The sequence below is a fragment of the Ochotona curzoniae genome, unplaced genomic scaffold (genome assembly GCF_017591425.1).
Source record: "Ochotona curzoniae isolate NIBS_2020 unplaced genomic scaffold, NIBS_Ocur_1.0 scaffold_3223, whole genome shotgun sequence".
Classification (NCBI taxonomy): Eukaryota; Metazoa; Chordata; class Mammalia; order Lagomorpha; family Ochotonidae; genus Ochotona; species Ochotona curzoniae.
In genome coordinates this window covers 350,999-368,113 of record NW_024467108.1, presented here as the reverse complement: position 1 = coordinate 368,113, position 17,115 = coordinate 350,999, and the positions used below count along the sequence as shown (strand labels likewise).

The following is a 17,115-nucleotide window of genomic DNA, read 5'->3' as shown; positions in this document are numbered from 1 at the left end:
AGCAAGATAAAAACAACAGGATGCATATGTGGGCATTTTTGGATACCACTTTAAGAATTAATTTAAATATTTCTTAGGTGAGCATTTGCCCCAGCGTTGAAGACCTTAGTCAAGATACCCACATCCCATATTTGAGTATCTGAGTCCCAGCTTTGTTCCCAAGTGCAGCTTCCAGCTAGTATGCTCCCTGGGAGGCAGTAGGAGACAGCTCCCATGGCTGAGTAACTGCCAGCCCCATGGGAGACCTGGTTTGTTTCTAGCTCCCTGCACTGGCCTGGCCCAGCTGTTGTAGGTATTTGAGAGGGAACCAGCAGGTGAGACTTCTCTGTCCCTGTGCATATGTGTCTTTATTCCTCTCAAATGGCACAATTTTTAATTAATAAAAGTGATTTTAAAATACACTGCATTACTATTGCGACTTATATGTGAAGTCAGATTACCATTGTGACTTAGCAGAAACATGGGATCCATCTCATGCTGATCCACACCCACCACAGCAGGGAGTTGAATGAGGGCTTACTGATGTGGGAACGGTCATTCAGTCCAGTGTAAGCTGACCATATTTGTCTGTAGTGTCTGAAAACAATAAGGAAGACTTTAAGCCAGAGACACATGCCCAGTTGAGAGCCATGTCTCTCACGGGCATCATGAGCCATTAAAGCCCACCTGTCCAGTCTGTTATGGCCTCCAAGATTCTGTCTATGGCATCTGATTTGCTCATGCATTAGCTTAGCTGAGACTGAGTAAAAGAAGCAGAGAGGGCTTCTGAGACAGGAAATTACCAAAATACTTAGTGGAATCTTACTGTTACCTTGGACCCCTAAGAATGATGTTAGGAGATAGGCATATTTCTGGAATGCATTAGTCACTGGGAAAAGCTTATTAATCACATTGTGGCTAATGCCCACTTGCACAAATCTGGTTTCTAATTTAACATCCCAGAGGGTGGCCGAAGGAAGTATTTGGCTTCCCAAATAAAGCCCAGGAGTAAATGAAACCTGAATTAGCAAGCAGCCTGGACAGGCTGGAGAAGGATCAAGCAAAACATTATTCTTGGGGTGTGGATGGCAGTTGAGTCATAAGCAGGAACTTTCCCAATGCACATTTCAAACTTATTGCGGTAATTCAGAGCTTGCTGTACATGTGTTCACAGGGGCTGTCAGAAAGAATAGAGGTGCACAGGGGACAAAGAAAGCATTTTATTCTGTTGGGTAATGAGCACCAACATATCCTGTAGACTTTTAATTGCCTGTGCAGAATGTGGAGCGGTTAACATGTGGTCTAAGGTACATGGACAATGCCTTAAATAGGTATTTTAAAGACCCTTTAATCTTCTAAGAAGCTTACAGAACTCTCTCATTAACAGAAAGTTCACAAGTTAAGTTTTTGAGAGTGTAGAAAATGAAAATGCTATAACACAAGGCTTTCCTTTTGGAATAAGAATGATTGGAAGAGCTGGGATTTCAGAGTCCTGATGAGACCACTAGGATTTCCCCCCTTGAAATCATTCACTCCCACTGGTTAGAGCAAGAATAGGGAGACTCAAATCCACAGTCGAATATTGGAACACTGGTCATGTTAGCGTGAAAGGCAGCTTGAGGACACAGAAAATTACTTCCAAGAAAGTTAGCAGAGCACCCTGTGAGATGGTACCAGTTATCCCCGAATTAGGTGGAGTCCACATTTGTGTCCATCAAAGTACAGAAGCTAGAACCATTTGTGAATAGTGGAAATCACTTAATAAGAGAAAGCATCAATGTCAACCAAAGATGAAGATGCTGACACCTACCTACCTGCAGGTTTCTAAGAAAAGGGGATGATATGGTTCAGCCTTTTTGGAAGGTATTTTCATCATTGATTGGTGATTTTGATGAAAGCTGGTGTTTTCCAGACAGATTTTGTGATTCAGAAAAAATTATCAGTTCCATTTTTCTTACCTAAAGCAACTTTTTGAAAGGAGCTTCTTGACTGAGCGTAAGGAAAGCAGATCAAAGTTTAGTTAGTAATTAGATACTGAGAAGTAAAACTTACAGTAAGGGGTTGATCATCCAATGTTAGAGTGCCTGGGATCATGTTCTGCCTCTGCTTCCAATCCAGCTTCCTGCAGTGTGCACCCTGGGACCCCGCGGATGATGCCCCACGTGCACGTGTGCACCCTGGGACGCCGCGGATGATGCCCCGCGTGCACGTGTGCACCCTGGGCCGCCGCGGATGATGCCCCATGTGCATGTGGAAGACCTGTACTGAGTTGGCGCCACTGACCCGGGCTGCTGCGGGCATGTGGGGAGTGAAGCAGTGGGTTGATGATCTCTCTTTTTTCTGTCTCTATGTCTCTCTACCTTTCAAATTGCTTTTTTTAGAAATTCAATTAAGACATACCAATCATACATCTACTACTCTGTAAAATTCTTCAATTGAATAAATTAGTAATTACGCACCAAGCACTCATCATAAAATGGAATAAGCATTCTCATGACTTCTAAATATGTGGCTTGATGAGGTTCTGATAGATGAATTAAATGCACCCCTTCCCTCAAGGAGCTGTGTGGGAGAATAGAATGATTCCATGGAATGGTACAGGTATTACACAGGAACACTGTTTTGACTAAAACAAACAATTACAAGTTTTGAGAAAACAGTGTTCTTTTTTTTTAAGACTTATTTTATTTTTATTGGAAAGGCGGATATACAGAGAGAAGAGACAGAGAGGAAGATCTTTCGTCCAATGATTCACTCCCCAGGCGGCCACAACAGCTGGAGCTGAGCCAATCCAAAGCCAGGAGCCTCTTCCGGGTCTCCCACGCGGGTGCAGGGTCCCAAAGCTTCGGGCTGTCCTCAACTGCTTTCCCAGGCCACAGGCAGGGAGCTGGATGGGAAGCGTTGCTGCCGGGATTAGAACTGGTGCCCATATGGGATCCCGGGCGTTCAAGGCAAGGACCTTAACCACTGAGCCACCGCACCGGGCCCAGAAAATAGTGTTTTGACTCAAATTAAATACGAATATTTGTGAGATGGTTTCAGAATCTTATACTACAGGCAATGAGATTTCTATACTAAGATAGTGGCAGTAAAGCAAGAATGAGGAATAGGTTTTGAAATGTTTGATAGTTTCTTCGTCCAGGTTTGTTGACTATTTGCATAAGGTAGATGCTTAAGACAGAGGAGAGGAGAAAAATGCCTGAGGACTAAGAATTAGAATGATGGAGACATGATCCACAGAATAAAGAAGGGAAGAAAGGGCAATAGAGTGGACCATGGCCAGTTCCCTTTTTGAAATATGGCTTTAAAATTGTATGCTGAGTATTCAAGAGGTTGGTATCAGACAAGATTTTTCGCCAAAGACACAAGAAGCTGGTGATCATATAGTGTGTTACCATCTTGTCTTATTTCTCCCCAGTGAAAACACTTGTTCTTTTATTCTGTCTCCACAGTCACGCCCTTGGCCTTAAGCTTCTGTGCAGCCTACGTATTATCGCATTGAAAACCAGTGTTTAGGATTCATGTCTTCAGTGCTGCCTCCATCCTGTCACCTCTATTTAGCTTCAGCTCCCTACAAGTCATCCGGATGCCTGCAGTTTTATTTTCCTACATGTGCTGACATGACTGGGGTGAGCCTGCCCAGCTGCAGTGTAGCTGTACTCCATTATTAAAGTGCCTTCCAAGGAGAGACCACTGCAACAACTCAGCTTCTGGCTTCTCGGCACCATCCGACGCCTTGATGGGAACGCTGAAAAAACAAAGCTTACTGTCCCAGGGTCCCTTCTGTAAACCAGATGACTTATTACTTGCTGAACCCTGTAACTCTTCCCTGAATTATCCATGTCCATATAGACCTCTCCTAGTATTCCTTCCTCTACTTCATTTCATTTTCATTTCTGACAGCTTTTGTTTATTCTATTTTTTGTGTGTGTGTTACTTCACATCTTTTAAATGTTCTACTTTATCCTATTTATACAAGTAATAAGCACTCACTGTAAACATAACATGAGTTAGAAACTAAGAAGAGGGCCCAAGTGCGGTAGTCTAGCGGCCAAAGTCTGACCGCTCTGGAATCCCATATGGGCGCTGGTTCTAATCCCTGCAGCTCCACTTCCCATCCATCTCCCTGCTTGTGGCCTGGGAAGGCAGTTGAGGGGGACCCTGCACCCGTGGGACACCTGGAGGCCACTAGGGCTCCTGGCTTTGGATCAACTGGGCTCCTGGCTTCAGATCGGCTCAGCTCTGGCCATTGAGGCCACATGGGGAGTGAGTCAATGGACAGAAGATCTTACTCTCTGTCTCTCCTCCTTTCTGCATATGACTTGCAATAAAAATGAATAAATCTTTTTTTAAAAAAAGAAAGAAACTAAGAGTAACACAAAGAGGAAAGATTGTGACATATACTCCCATCACTGTTGACAACTTCATCTAGTCTTTTCCTTTTCATAAACATTCTAAAACATAGCTGGGATCATACTATGCTAATAATTTGGGTTTCTGATATTTGTAACTACCATATTTTGAGAATTTTTCCAGTATAATTAAAATTATTTTAATCATTTCTATCACCATAATTCTGTATGTTTTCCTAGTGATATTATCTCCTGTGCTAATTCTCTAACTTCTTAAAATAAAATTGTCCTGAGTTGTTCATATGATTACAAGCGATTGTAAGGAAAAAAATATGAAAGTCAAAATTTACATGAAGAAAACATGGGTGCCAGTGTTTGGCATAGCAGGTGAAGTCACTGCCTGCTACGCTAGCTTCCCAAATGGGCAAAAGATAGTGTCCTGGCTATTCTGTTTCCAATCCAGCTTCTGTTAGTGGTCTGGGAAAAGCTGAAGAAGATGGCCCAAATGCCTGGACCCTTGCTACCCGTGTGGAGACCAAGAAGAAGCTCCCAGGTTCTCAATTGCATCCCCAGCCCTGGTCATTGTGTCCATCTTGAGAGTGAATCAGTGGATGGAAGATTATTTTTTCTTTCTCATCTCTTCCTTTCTCTGCAATTCTAATTTTCAAATAAATTATTAAATATTTTTTAAAGATTTATTTTTATTATTTTTTATTGGAAAGGCGGATATATACAGAGAGGAGAGACAGAGAGGAAGATCTTCCGTCCAATGACTCACTCCCTAAGTGAGGGCAACGGGCCGATACTATGCCAGTCCGAAGCCAGGAGCCTCTTCCGGGTCTCCCATGCGGGTGCAGGGTCCCAAAGCTTTGGGCCGTCCTTGGCTGCTTTCCTGGGCCACAGGCAGGGAGCTGGAAGGGAAGCGGGGCCGCCGGGATAGAACCGGTGCCCATATGGGATCCCGGGCGTGCAAGGCAAGGACCCTAACCACTTGCGCCACCGCGCTGGGCCCTTAAATATTTTTGAAATTCTATAATTCCTTATGTGTCGAGGTTTTAGGCCATGATTACAAAGTGGTCCTTCTCACCAAAGCCTATGGAGGATGGCGATGAAGAAGGAAAACCAAGGAGATGAGACCCAAGGGCGGCAGCCACCTCAACTGATTGGTGCTGCCACAACTACAATGATCAACTCAGTAAATCTTTCTTTTTTTTGAAGTTAACAAACTGCAAGCATCTGTTAAAGTCTTAAATAACCATAAAAATGATATAATTATTAATTCAAAACATCTGTTTTATATTTCCACTGTTAAAGTTATATGCACCTGGCTTTGGAGCAGCTGGGGCCATCTTGGCTTTGGCTTGGAGGGCTGGGCGTACAAACAGGACCCTTCACCCCGTCAGCCACTTCTGGCTGGTTAGGGTGGGGGACATTGCCTAGCCTAGCTGCTTTGGAGCAGCTCGGGCCATCTTGGTTCAGTCAGCCAGCACACCAATCAGTGCCAGGGACTTGAGGGTGACAAATTACTGCCTAGGGACATCCATGGATAAGGCCACCGTATGTGTAGGTGAGGACTGAATCCTGAGGGACACCCAACAAGACCACTGTACTGGCAGGTAAGTGCCAGGACTGAGACTCGGCATTTGGATGGGAGAGATTGGATCTGTACGGGTCAGATTGATTCCCCAGCCCACATGGGAGTCCTGAGATGGGCTTGTTAGCAGAGAGCATCGCTGAGCAGAGGATAGCAGTGGAGGCAAGTTTATTCTTAAGTTGCCTAACATAAAAACAAAAAGAGAGAGGTAAAAAGAAAAAAAAAGAAATTAAAAAAATTGCCTGACCATCTCAAAGAAAGGACAAAAAAAAAATTGTAAAACTGCTAAAACAATGAAATTGTGCATACTCATGTCTTTTCAGTCTGTAAATTGATATTTTTGGTTCTGAAATGCTATGCTTGAAATGTGCATCTTTCATATTTGCTTTCAGAGAGGAAAGGAATGTCTTCTAAGAGTTGGGGGGAGAGCAGAAAAACGGAAAGCAGAAAAGCAGATTTTGTTCTTGAAAATATGTGACAGAATTTTCAAACTATGTTTGCTTAAATAGATGTAGATGTCTCCTTAGAAGATATTTAAAAATAATTACCTAGGGAACATGAAAGAGCTGCCCCTGACAAGGAAGTGGTCATTTAAGCTTCAGGGGAAAATAACAGTCAATGATTTACCCAACTGGAGTTTTGAACAAGAATTATTCTTAAAATGTGGGATGGAAAACATACTAAAAAGAGAACAGATGTTTTCCAAATTAGCTTTACAAATGTGTTCAAAGGACCTGAATGATCCCTTCAAAATGCTTGTCAAAACACATGTTAAAGATTTCAAATGGTGGAGCCAGCAGGTGGAACAGAATGTTAAGCCAGCATCTGCAGTGCCAGCATTCCATGTGGCTGCCTGTCCTAGCCCCAGCTGCTCCACTTCAGACCCAGCTCCCTGTTTATGCACTGGGAAAGCAGTGGACATTGGCCTGGTTCCTTGGGCCCCTGATCCACTGTGGGAGACCTGAAAAAAGCTCCTGGCTCTTTGAACCAGCCCAGCTTCAGCCACTGCAGCCATTTAGGAAGTAAACCAGTGGATAGAAAAATCTCTGTTCCTTCTTTTTCTGTAACTTTACCTTTCCAATAAAAATAGAGAAACCTTAAAAAAAAGTTTCAAATGATAAGCAAAAATTAAAAGAATACATTTGTAGAGTTTTTAAATTTAAGGAATATTAAAACATTTTGTCTAGCTGGGCAGAAAGATATCTAAAACTGAAGCTGAGAAACATGGGTAGCTTGACAATACAATTAAAGCAATAAAGAAAAAGGCAGGCATGCATGATGTCATAAAAAATAGCACTTTGTATAAAAAATAGTAATACTGGAGAAAGGGTTTAGCCTGGTGTTAAAAGGTCCCTTAGTTGACATCCTGGCTGCACTCTGGATCCCAGCTTCTTGTCAGTACACACCTCAGGAGGAGCAGGTGATGCTCTGATTGGTTTGTGTCACACATGGCAGACCTCATCTGGGTTCCTGGCTCCTGGCTTCAGCCAGCCTGGTTCCAGCCACTAAGGGCACATCGGGACTGAACCAGGGGATGGAAGTTCTCTCTGTCTGCCTCTCAAATTAATTAAGCTTAACTATTGAAATAAGAATAATGCTGCATTTAATGATTCCCATTGCTTTAGAACAGTCTAGTGCATGAATCTGAAATAGCAAGAGTTGTGTAAGTTAAATTGATTCAACGTCGAACTACTACCATGTCTTCATTCTGCATAAGCAAGCAGGTCTGTAGAAATATGTAAACGGGGCGGGAATTTGTTGCAGCAATTAAGTAGCTGTTTCGCATGTCTCATTCCAGATTGAAATCTGGTCTCCTGGCTTCATCCTAGTCCAGTTCTGGATGCAACAGGAATCACTAACCAGCAAATGAAAGATGTTTCTCTCTCTCTCTCTCTCTCTCTCTCTCTCTCTCTCTCTCTCTCTCTCTCTCCCCTGCCAGTGTCCAGCTCTCCTTTTCAAATAACAAAAAAGGTTTGTGATCATTCTTGTATATCCAACACCTCTCTTGTATACACACTTACTTTTCAAATATTCAGTAAGTGCCTATCCTGTACCACGCGGTGTTAGGTGCTGGAATGCTGAGTATCACAAGTATGATATCATTGCTTTCAACATTGTTTCCAGGGTCAATGGGGCTAAATCTATTGGGACTCTCAGCTGCCAATAAGTAAATAAATAAATAATTTAGAACTAGGGCTAAGCCAAGAATACAGCTTTAGCTTATACAGCAAAATGTCTGCGGTTAGAGCTGATTTCCTGCATAATTGAATTAGGTAACATTAAGAACATTAAGCTCTCATGTGTCTGGCACAGTTTTGTGGCTTTTATGTATTGCTGTAACACCTCAGACTCCCATCACAGCACTTACTTGACACTGTTATCTTCCCTTATATGTGAGCTCCATAAGGGCAGAATCCTTATCATTATGATACACTATCTACCCCCATCATCTGAAACAACATAGATCAAATGAATGAATGAGTGAATGGACAGTCTTATCTAGTTCTCATCATGCACCTGGGGAAAAGGAATTGTAACTGAGCGGCCACCAAGCTTGCATGCTTGGTAGCTGACGTTGGGGGCCTTGCTTTGTCTATGACACATCTACATCTCTGTATTTAAGTCCAGCATGGGTAGAGGCCAGAACCATGGTGTCACAGGTGAGCACAGGCTTACAACATACGTATCCCTTTTACGTGCTAGTTCATCTTCCGAGTTCTTCACTTCTGATCCAGCTCCTTGCTTATGGCCTAGGAAGGCAATGGAAAATGGTTCTAGTCCACGAACCCCTGCATCCAAATAGGAAACTCCTATTTGGTTCCTGGTTCCTGGCTTCAGATCAGCTCAGCTTCAGCCATGGTAGCCATTAGGGGCGAGAATCAGTGTATGGAAGATATCTCTCTCTCCACCTCTTCTCTTTCTGTTTCTACCTTTCAAAAACTAAAATCAATCTTTAAAAACAAAAAGCTGATTCAGGTAAACCAAGAATGGACAGTGTGTAAAGGAAAAGCTGTACACGTCAGGAACATTTGACCTAACGAAGAGATTCTAGGAGCGAGCCTGCAAGAGTCCTGTGTATCCTGCTGGGGTTAGACTCCAAGGACGAATAGGCCGCAGAAATAAAGAAAGCTTGTGAATAAGACATTACTGAAGGAAGGCTGATATCACCAGAAATCCTAGAGACAGATTTTGATTTGGGCAAAAATTAAAAAGTTTTCTGTTCTGTCTAAGTTGTTCCTCCTGAGAGGCAGTGAGCTCCTCCTATTCAGTGGACTTTTTAAGGTACAAACAGCTAAGGGGAGGCAGCGAGGTGGTGGAGGATACTTCAGTGTCGGGGATGTGGTTGGCTAGATGGTTTGTGAGTTCCCTTCAAGGCTGAGGTTACCTGATTCCTGCAATTGTAATAGTGCTGAACAAGAGGAGACACTGCTAGCAGGGACGGACATAGTCTTACCCACACGGCAGGACCATCAAGGCAGCGAATGTCCATACCACTTTAGGTAATCCCACCCTTCGCCTGTTTCCATAGACTTCAAGATTTTACATTGGTTTCCGACACAGACTTTGTCGCAGGATGAAAATTGTTCCAATTAGCCAGCTGGATTATTCCAGTCAGTTGGCAGTGAGCTCGCTTAGGGACATTAATGAAGCCAGCACTCCTATTCATCAGCATTTTCTGAGTTTGGTTATCACAGATCAGCCTAATCAGGCTGGCACACATAATAAATTTGCCCTTCTGGCCTCAAGAGATGAGAAACATCTCAGAACCTCAGAACCATAAGTGTGCCTTCCACCTGCTTAAAATAGCTGCCTAAATGTCGCACATGCTGGATGGCAAGCTGGTACTTCATGTCAGTGTCTCCGTTCCCCTCCGTTTGTAATGATATTAATAATAAGAACCACAGCCGTGACAATGGAGAACATAATGTAACAAAATGAGCCATCAAGAATTGAGCTAATTGTGTTTTAATTTGATTGATTATTTGCTATCGACAATCAGGAACAAAAAGAGTAACATTCCCTTTTTACGCAGAAATTTGCCAAGTCCTCATGTTTCCAGGGGCTAGGAATGATGACATTTTATGTGGGAAATGTGCAGGTTTTTAGCAGTAAATTCCCAGGAAATTAGGAAAACATGAATTTATTTTTCCTTGAGGATACATAATTAAGCCTGCCCAAGCAAGCAGAACCTTGAAAGGCCTGGGTGCTGGGAGGCTGGCACAGCCTGCACACTACGGCTTGGGGGCCAGCAGGAGGAGCCCTGAACTTCCCGCAGATGAAATGCAGCTGCTATAGATCTGTCCTCCTGTGAAGACCTCCAGTGGCCCCCAACTTCTCTACTGTCACCCCAGTTCACACTCCATCCCCATGTCCACACCAGCGGGAAGGCTGGTTTCAGGGAGTTAGGTAAGGCACCAACCAGGAAACAGGTACCCAACAGCGACCTCGTGTGGTCATCAGGAGCAGCAGCAGCAGGGACATGCAAAGCCTGGAGCTTTAGAGCTTTACAACCAGGTACAAGTTTGTAATCTAGCAAAGGGGAAGAAAGCTAGGTAACTAATCGCCGACTTCCAGCCAGAAATGATACATCTGGAGCTAAACAGAAACAAAATACGTGACACTTCTTGAAGTATCGAATAACCCATGCCTGTAACAATTCTGTGGTTACTCCCAGTGTCTCCCTCTCTCCACACACACCACAACCATTTTCTGTATCCTAAACCTGTTGTCTCCCAAGTTCATAACAAGAAGGCCTTTCTGGAGTTTTGGCATATGTCTTAACTTGCCACCTTTCTGCTCCTACTAGATGTTAGCTCCATAAAGCAGGAATATTATCTCTCTACTTGCCGCAGTATCTGTGGCTTTTAAAACAGCATCTGTCGGGCCCATTGTGGTAGCCTAGCTGTTAAAGTCCCCACCTTGCACGCTCCAGAATCCCATATGGGCACCAGTTCTAATTCTGGTAGCCCTGATTCCCATCCAGCTCCCCACTTGTGGCCTGGGAAAGCAGTTAAGGACAGCCCAAAGTCTTGGGACCCTGCACCCGCGTGGGAGACCTGGAAGAAGTTTCTGGCTCCTGGCTTTGGATCGGTTCAGCTCCGGCTGTTGCAGCCACTTGGGGAGTGAATCATCGGATAAAAGATTTCCCTCTCTATCTCTCCTCCTCTCTGTTTATCTCACTTTCCAGTAAAAATTTAAAAATCTTTAAAAAAAATTAGTGTCAGTCACACACGAAGAGTTCAGTAAATAGATGCTGAATATATGAGATCCTTGGAATTTGTGGGGCAGAAACTTTGTTTCAGGCACTGTGTTAGGTCGCTTAACCCTTGAGCATCCCCTTAGGGGTCAGCTCCATAAACGAGGTAACCAGGAGTCCAGACTGGAGTACTGAGCTCCACTTACATTCACACTCCAGTCGTCCAGGGCACCATTTACATTCCCTGGAATATTTCCCCACGTTTCCTCCTTTGGGTTGAGTCATGTTCCCTCCCTCTTTGCTCTCAAATTAACTTGTATGTAACTATTAAGCACTTACCTCATTCGTTGTAATTATTGGTGTTTATGCTCTGCTTTAAACCTTGACCTTGAAGGCAAGAATTGCCTCACCTTGGTGTTTGCAAGACCTAAATAGTCTGGAACACAGTAGGGATTCAAAAACGTTTTGGCATGCCGGAGACTGAGTGGTGGGGAAGGTTATACTCCCCGTTTGGCTACTCCCTTCCCTCTTTCAAGGGGCTCTTGCTCTCCCGCTGCAGGAAGCTGTCCCCAGAGCCCTGTGCTACACCTGGCACAGTCTCCGGTGCCTTTGCAGAAAAGCTCAAGTGGATAGGGGTCAGGCAGGGGAGTAACCACAAGCGATCACGACCTGCAGTCAGCCCTTACAGGTGTGCAAATGGGCTCCGAGACAAGGAGGAGAAGCACCCAGCCTTGTAGCAGGTGCGCCTTGCTGAGTTTGACAGGGCAGCAGAATGACAACAGAGTAGTAATTCAGTGTGACTTGACGGCAGCATGAGAACTGGTGGAACTGTAGTCTTCCTATCACTATCAGTTATGATTGATGGTGAGTTATGCCTGTGCATGTAGAGTGGATTAAAATTATGTCTTTTTAGAAACTGATGAAGAGAGGTGAGGAAAAACAGTCTGGGGAGAGGAAGTAGGGGAACTGAATCTAAGGAATACATAAAATCTTCTTGGAATTGTACCTAATGAATGCATAAAGTCTGTTCTCTTTAATACTTCTTTTTTAAAAAGATAAAGCTATTAACACAGGAAGGACCAGCTGACAAAGGGCCTGGAAGATAAGCCTCATTCGGAAGGTGACGGGGAGACAGGGGAAGGTGAGTCAGAAGTGATCAGATTGGCAATGACCACACCAATTGGGGGAAAGTTGGGGCAGACGGGGCAGTAGCCAGAGACATGGAGAAAACCCAGCAAATCGCAAAGGCAAATCAAGGGGCAACTGTTTCCTTCTGGGAGGGCAGCGAGCGAGGCTGAGACAACAAAGGTTCCAAGGATTCCGTGCAAAGCACAGAGCCATTTCTGGTAGAGAAAACACGAAGTGGGAGGCACTGGTGAACCAGGCCTAGCAGGGCCTGCCACATAGCAGGTATTCAATAAAAAGCTGTTGGCTAAAAAAAGGAAGAAGACAGCTATCTTAGGGTACACTTCAATGGCAGCTCAAGACATTGACCTTGAGTGGTATGCCAATGGTGGGGGAAGCCAGGGAAGTCAGCTGGAGGGCCCGTTATGGTAGCCTAGCTGCTAAATTCCTTGCCTTGCACACGCCAGGATCCCATATGGGCACCAGTTCTGTGTCCCTGCAGCCCCACCTTCCCATCCGACTCCCCGCTTGTGGCCTGGAAAAGCAGTCAAGGATGACCCAAAGCCTTGGGACCCTGCACCCACATGGGAAACTCAGCGGAAGCTCTTGCTTCTTGGCTTCGATTCGGCTTAGTTCTGGCCTTCGCAGCTACCTGGGGAGTGAATCTGTCTGTTCTCTCTGTAAATCTGACTTTCCAACACAAATAAATAAATCTTTTTTTAAAAGAAAAATGTCAACTGGAAGGTAACCTGAGTGAAAAGAGGACTGAAAAAAAAAAAAGAACTCTGGAAAACTCAGCTTGTAGGAGGTGGCAGAGGAAGACGAGACTAACAGAAGAATCACGAGCTAAGGGTTAGCGGGCATCTGCAGCCGAAGACTGACTTGGATGCTGAGAAACTGCATGTGGGACCAGCAGCAAGTGGCCAACATCTATGCACTGTCGGAGGTTGGGAGTGAGGAGCAACCGACATCGAAGCCGCATTCCATGCTCCAACATCACCTTAATTCTTGCACTGCCTTCCCCAGCCCCACCTTCTTGCCAGCATCACAGAGCCTGGATTAGCCAAATTACTTTTATTGATAGTGAGCAGAAGCAGGAATAAGTGGCTGCTCCTTTCTTGGAGGACACAGGGTCCTGGGGTGAGAGAGGCAGTGAAGGAGGCCAGTGCGGCTGCGGGTACAGGATTCACTCCTTATTTGGGTATGAGTGCAGCATGTTAAAAGAATCTATTTTGCGCCAAGACACAGACACGGGGCGGGCAGGCAGCCCCAGCCATCAGGCCGCACTTTCGATTTGGAGCTGGGCCACTTCGGCAGCCCCAGGTCTCTCGGGCTCTCCCTCGGTGTCCTTCGGAGGTTCTGGCTCCGAAGCCGGCTCGAGCGCTGGCGCAGCTTCGGGCTGGCTTGCAGCACTGCGGCCAGGCGCGAGGCGGGGTGGCTTGACCGGCGTGGCTGCTGGCGCTGCAGGCCCTTTCCGACCCGAAAAGGCCCTTTTCAGGCTCTGTACCTTCTCCAACCCAGTGCGCCGAAGCCGCTGAGCCCGGGACTCCACCGGCTCCTCGTCCGAACTCTCGCCAACTTCGGCCTCTGGTTGCTCTGCGCCCGGCTCGGACTGGTCGGCCAGGGCCAAGGGCTCTGGCGCCTTCTGGAAGGCACTGGCTGGGATTTCAGCCTCCTCCTGCGGGTGACAGATATAACATTGACCCTGGCAGTGCCTGCCCCTGATCAGTCTAAGACACCCTTAACTGTGCGAGAATACCCCGCCCTACCCTTTACCCCGGCAGTCCGAGGGGGGAAGGAAAGGGGTGGAGAGTGGGGGACAGGCAAGGGGAGGAGCCACGGGAGAAAAGCTGCGCGTGAAACGCCCGGGTTTGTAAAGCAGCTGAGAGTCAGCCAGAGGCGTGAATCCCGCAGAGTGGCCTCGTGGGCGCAAACTGGAGCGGGCGGAGAATGACAAGGGGCGCACTTCCAGCCCTTGATGGGCTGGACTGGGACCACATTCTGTGAACATTCCTGAGCGCACCTTCAAGGCTGGGCTGGGCTTGGGCGTGGGAGAGAGGGCTGGAACTTGGTTGTGGGAAATGGGTGCGACTTTGGAAAATCTGTGCCGCAGCAGCGCGCGTGCCGGCCCATGAACGTGGGTGGGGTAGGCAGACGGGAGCGGGTGGTTTCCCCAGATTGGTGGCCCGGAGGCGAGGCAAGGCCCCGGATTGGGGGACGCCTGAGGGCACTGACCTTGAAGAGCAGAACGTGGAGCTTCCCGCGCGCCACCAGCAGCCCGTGGTTGGCCTCCAGCCGCTGCACCTGGGCGGCGCGGCGCACCGCGCGCTCCTGGGCGGCGTCGGCGTGCGAGCCCACGCGCTCCGCCTTGGCCAGCAGCTGCGCCAGCGTGTTGCTGGTAGTGTCGTGGCTGCGACTCAGCGCGCCCAGGCCGCTCTGGATGCGGCGCACCGAGCCTGCCAGGCCGCCCTGTCGCTGAGCCAGGCCACCCTGCCGCTCCCGCAGGGACTCCAGCATGGTGGCCAGCTTCTCCAGCAGGGTCACCACCGTCACGGCATGCACGGGACCCTTCCCCGGCTCCCCGGGCACAGGCCCGGCCTCCAGTGCGCTCTCACCCATGGTTCCCCGACCGCCCTGCCTGCTCTCCCTGCGGCTGCCGGCTGCGCTCTGGGCTGGGGCCGCCTTTCCCCGGCTCCTCCCCGGCTCCAGCCGTGACTCAGACAGGAGGAGTTGGCCTGGGAGGGCGGGGGGCGGGATGTAGGCAGCGGGGTCCTTTGGACGAGCCCCGAGCTGCCGCCCCGCCCCAGGACCCGCGGGGAAGCAAGTTGGCTCAGAATCGGCCCCCCACAGATCCTCTGGCTGAGTCGGAGTTTCCCTCCCCTCCTCAATTCCCTAGTGTGCCTTTTTCTGGAATGTACCCTTCCCACGGCAATGGACGAGTCACGGAAAATGTTATTTATTGCATGAAGTAGGCAGAGAAACTATGTGTTAGCTCGGCAAAGGGATAACTCCAGAATGGCTGCCGCCTGCCCTCTGCCTCCCACTTCGCTGAAGGTTGTGTTTGCGCAGCTCCCGGGCTGGGCGCGGTGGAGGCCCTGGAATGTTCCTCTGCAGACTGAGAACTCTCTAGCCTGAGGCCGTGCCAAGTGAGCGGGTAGAGCCGGGCGGGGCATCCGCTGGTGTGTGAACAGTCGCTGTTTGGGTTTAACCACCGACGGCTTTGTTCCTTGCTTCTCTGTTACTTCCTGCTGGGAAGCAATGTTCTATTTAATTCTCTGCTTTTGGGATTTCAGGGATAAAGCTCTACAAGTACCTACCTGCTTCCCGCCCCCTCACCACTCCCACCCCCGCTCACCACCCCCACCCACCCCTACCCCCACCACACACACACACACACACACTTGGAAGACAAACAGGAAAGCTCCTCCTTTGAAGGCGTTGAAGGGTTAGAGTACATCAGCTGTGCCTGGCTTGATGGAGGTTGGCTGTGGCCCCTGTCTGCTGGTCCTCTTCCAGCTCTCCCCGGACGAGGGCTTACAAGCCTAGCACCTCCTGAGAGTGAGGGCAAGTGCTGCCATCCTCCTAGGAGTGGAGTTGATAACGTGCGTACCGGGTGAGTTGGTATTGTTGGCAGTTTAGAAAATTGTATGCTTTGTCTAGCAACACTCAGCAAGCTGACCGGAGTCTCCAAGCAATCCACTGATCCTGAAATCTCCCACGACCCAACCTGTGCAGGACTCTTGACTCTGAAGAACCCTGTGTCATGAAGGGGAACAGCAGAAGCCTCTAAGATCCCAAGGTCGAATTACAGCAGAGAATGGGCGACTAATGCCAGAAATCTGTCAGTGCTGAGATTATAATGCAGCATCACAGAGCCTGCTCCCTCCTAACACGAGGGAAAATGAATGCACTTGGAAATGTGCTGTAAACCACCATCTCTTCCAGAGAGACCAGGCAAGGATGTACCAGTTAAAATGGTTTCAGTCTGAGCCAGCAACACGAACTCGGGCTGTTCTCAATAACAGGAAGTCCAATTCACGCGTTTGGGAAGGACTGTGGTAGAGTGATGATTAAGTGTGTGTCAGTCACAGCTCCAGTTTGGCGTCCTTCTCTCAGTTATGTCCCCCAGCATCACCCACCACGGAGTCAGCTTAACACTCCTTCTCCAAGCTGAAGCCAGGAATCAGAAGCTTTCTTGGGCTCTCCCACATGGATGCAGGGGCCCAAGCGCTTGGGCCATCCTCTGCTGCTTTCTTAGGCACATTAGCAGGGAGCTGACCAGTGTCCATGTGGAATGCCAGTGTCCCGGGTAGCAGTGGTGTTACCCACTATGCCACAATGCCAGTCATAGATAGGTATTTTTAAAAGACCTGCTAAATTCCTCTATGGTTGTTTTAGAATAAGCAAGACCTTAAAACTTAGCAATAAAGCAAATCATGGTTTTACTAGCAATGTTACCAAAACTTCAAGAATAAGAACTGAGAAATACTGAGAAATAAAAGCCCATGAGGTAGGTAGAAATAACATGGGCCTCCCAGAAATTTTTCAGAGTCAACAAAGAATTCTTCAAATTTCAAGTCAGCAAAGCCCAGATAGAAATTGAAGTAATGAGACCTTTGGCCATGAAGTTACAAGGAAGAACCATATTGCAGTTTCCAGTGAAGGTGAAAAAAAGATGAAAACAAAGATACAAAATACCTTCTATTTAAAAAATCAACTTAGACATTTCATTTCTAAGGAGTTTATTTGAACAAAGAGTGATTCATGAATTGGGCAACACACAAGACTGCAAGACATTCAGACAGCCCTGCTACAGCAGCTTTTGTCAGCTCAGGGTGGAAAAACCATGAACCAAAAGAAAAACCTCT

General features: G+C 47.1%; 1 protein-coding gene across 1 annotated transcript; it reads right to left on the bottom strand.

The window, feature by feature from the left end:
• Nucleotides 1–13,359: 13,359 nt before the first annotated feature.
• Nucleotides 13,360–14,891, bottom strand: CAVIN3 (caveolae associated protein 3). The gene is made up of 2 exons (XM_040964271.1): nucleotides 14,483–14,891; nucleotides 13,360–13,925 (listed from the first exon to the last, which is right to left on the bottom strand). Exons 1-2 carry the CDS (start codon nucleotides 14,864–14,866, stop codon nucleotides 13,524–13,526), a joined length of 786 nt encoding a protein of 261 aa, XP_040820205.1. The 5' UTR covers nucleotides 14,867–14,891; the 3' UTR covers nucleotides 13,360–13,523.
• Between the last annotated feature and the right edge of the window lie 2,224 nt (nucleotides 14,892–17,115).

Bases quoted from the DNA above. Each gene is read 5' to 3' on its own strand.
- CAVIN3 (XM_040964271.1), bottom strand. From the start codon at position 14,866: ATGGGTGAGAGCGCACTGGAGGCCGGGCCTGTGCCCGGGGAGCCGGGG. The intron at 13,926-14,482 runs GTCAGTGCCCTC...TGTCACCCGCAG, and splicing joins TCCACGTTCTGCTCTTCAAG to GAGGAGGCTGAAATCCCAGC.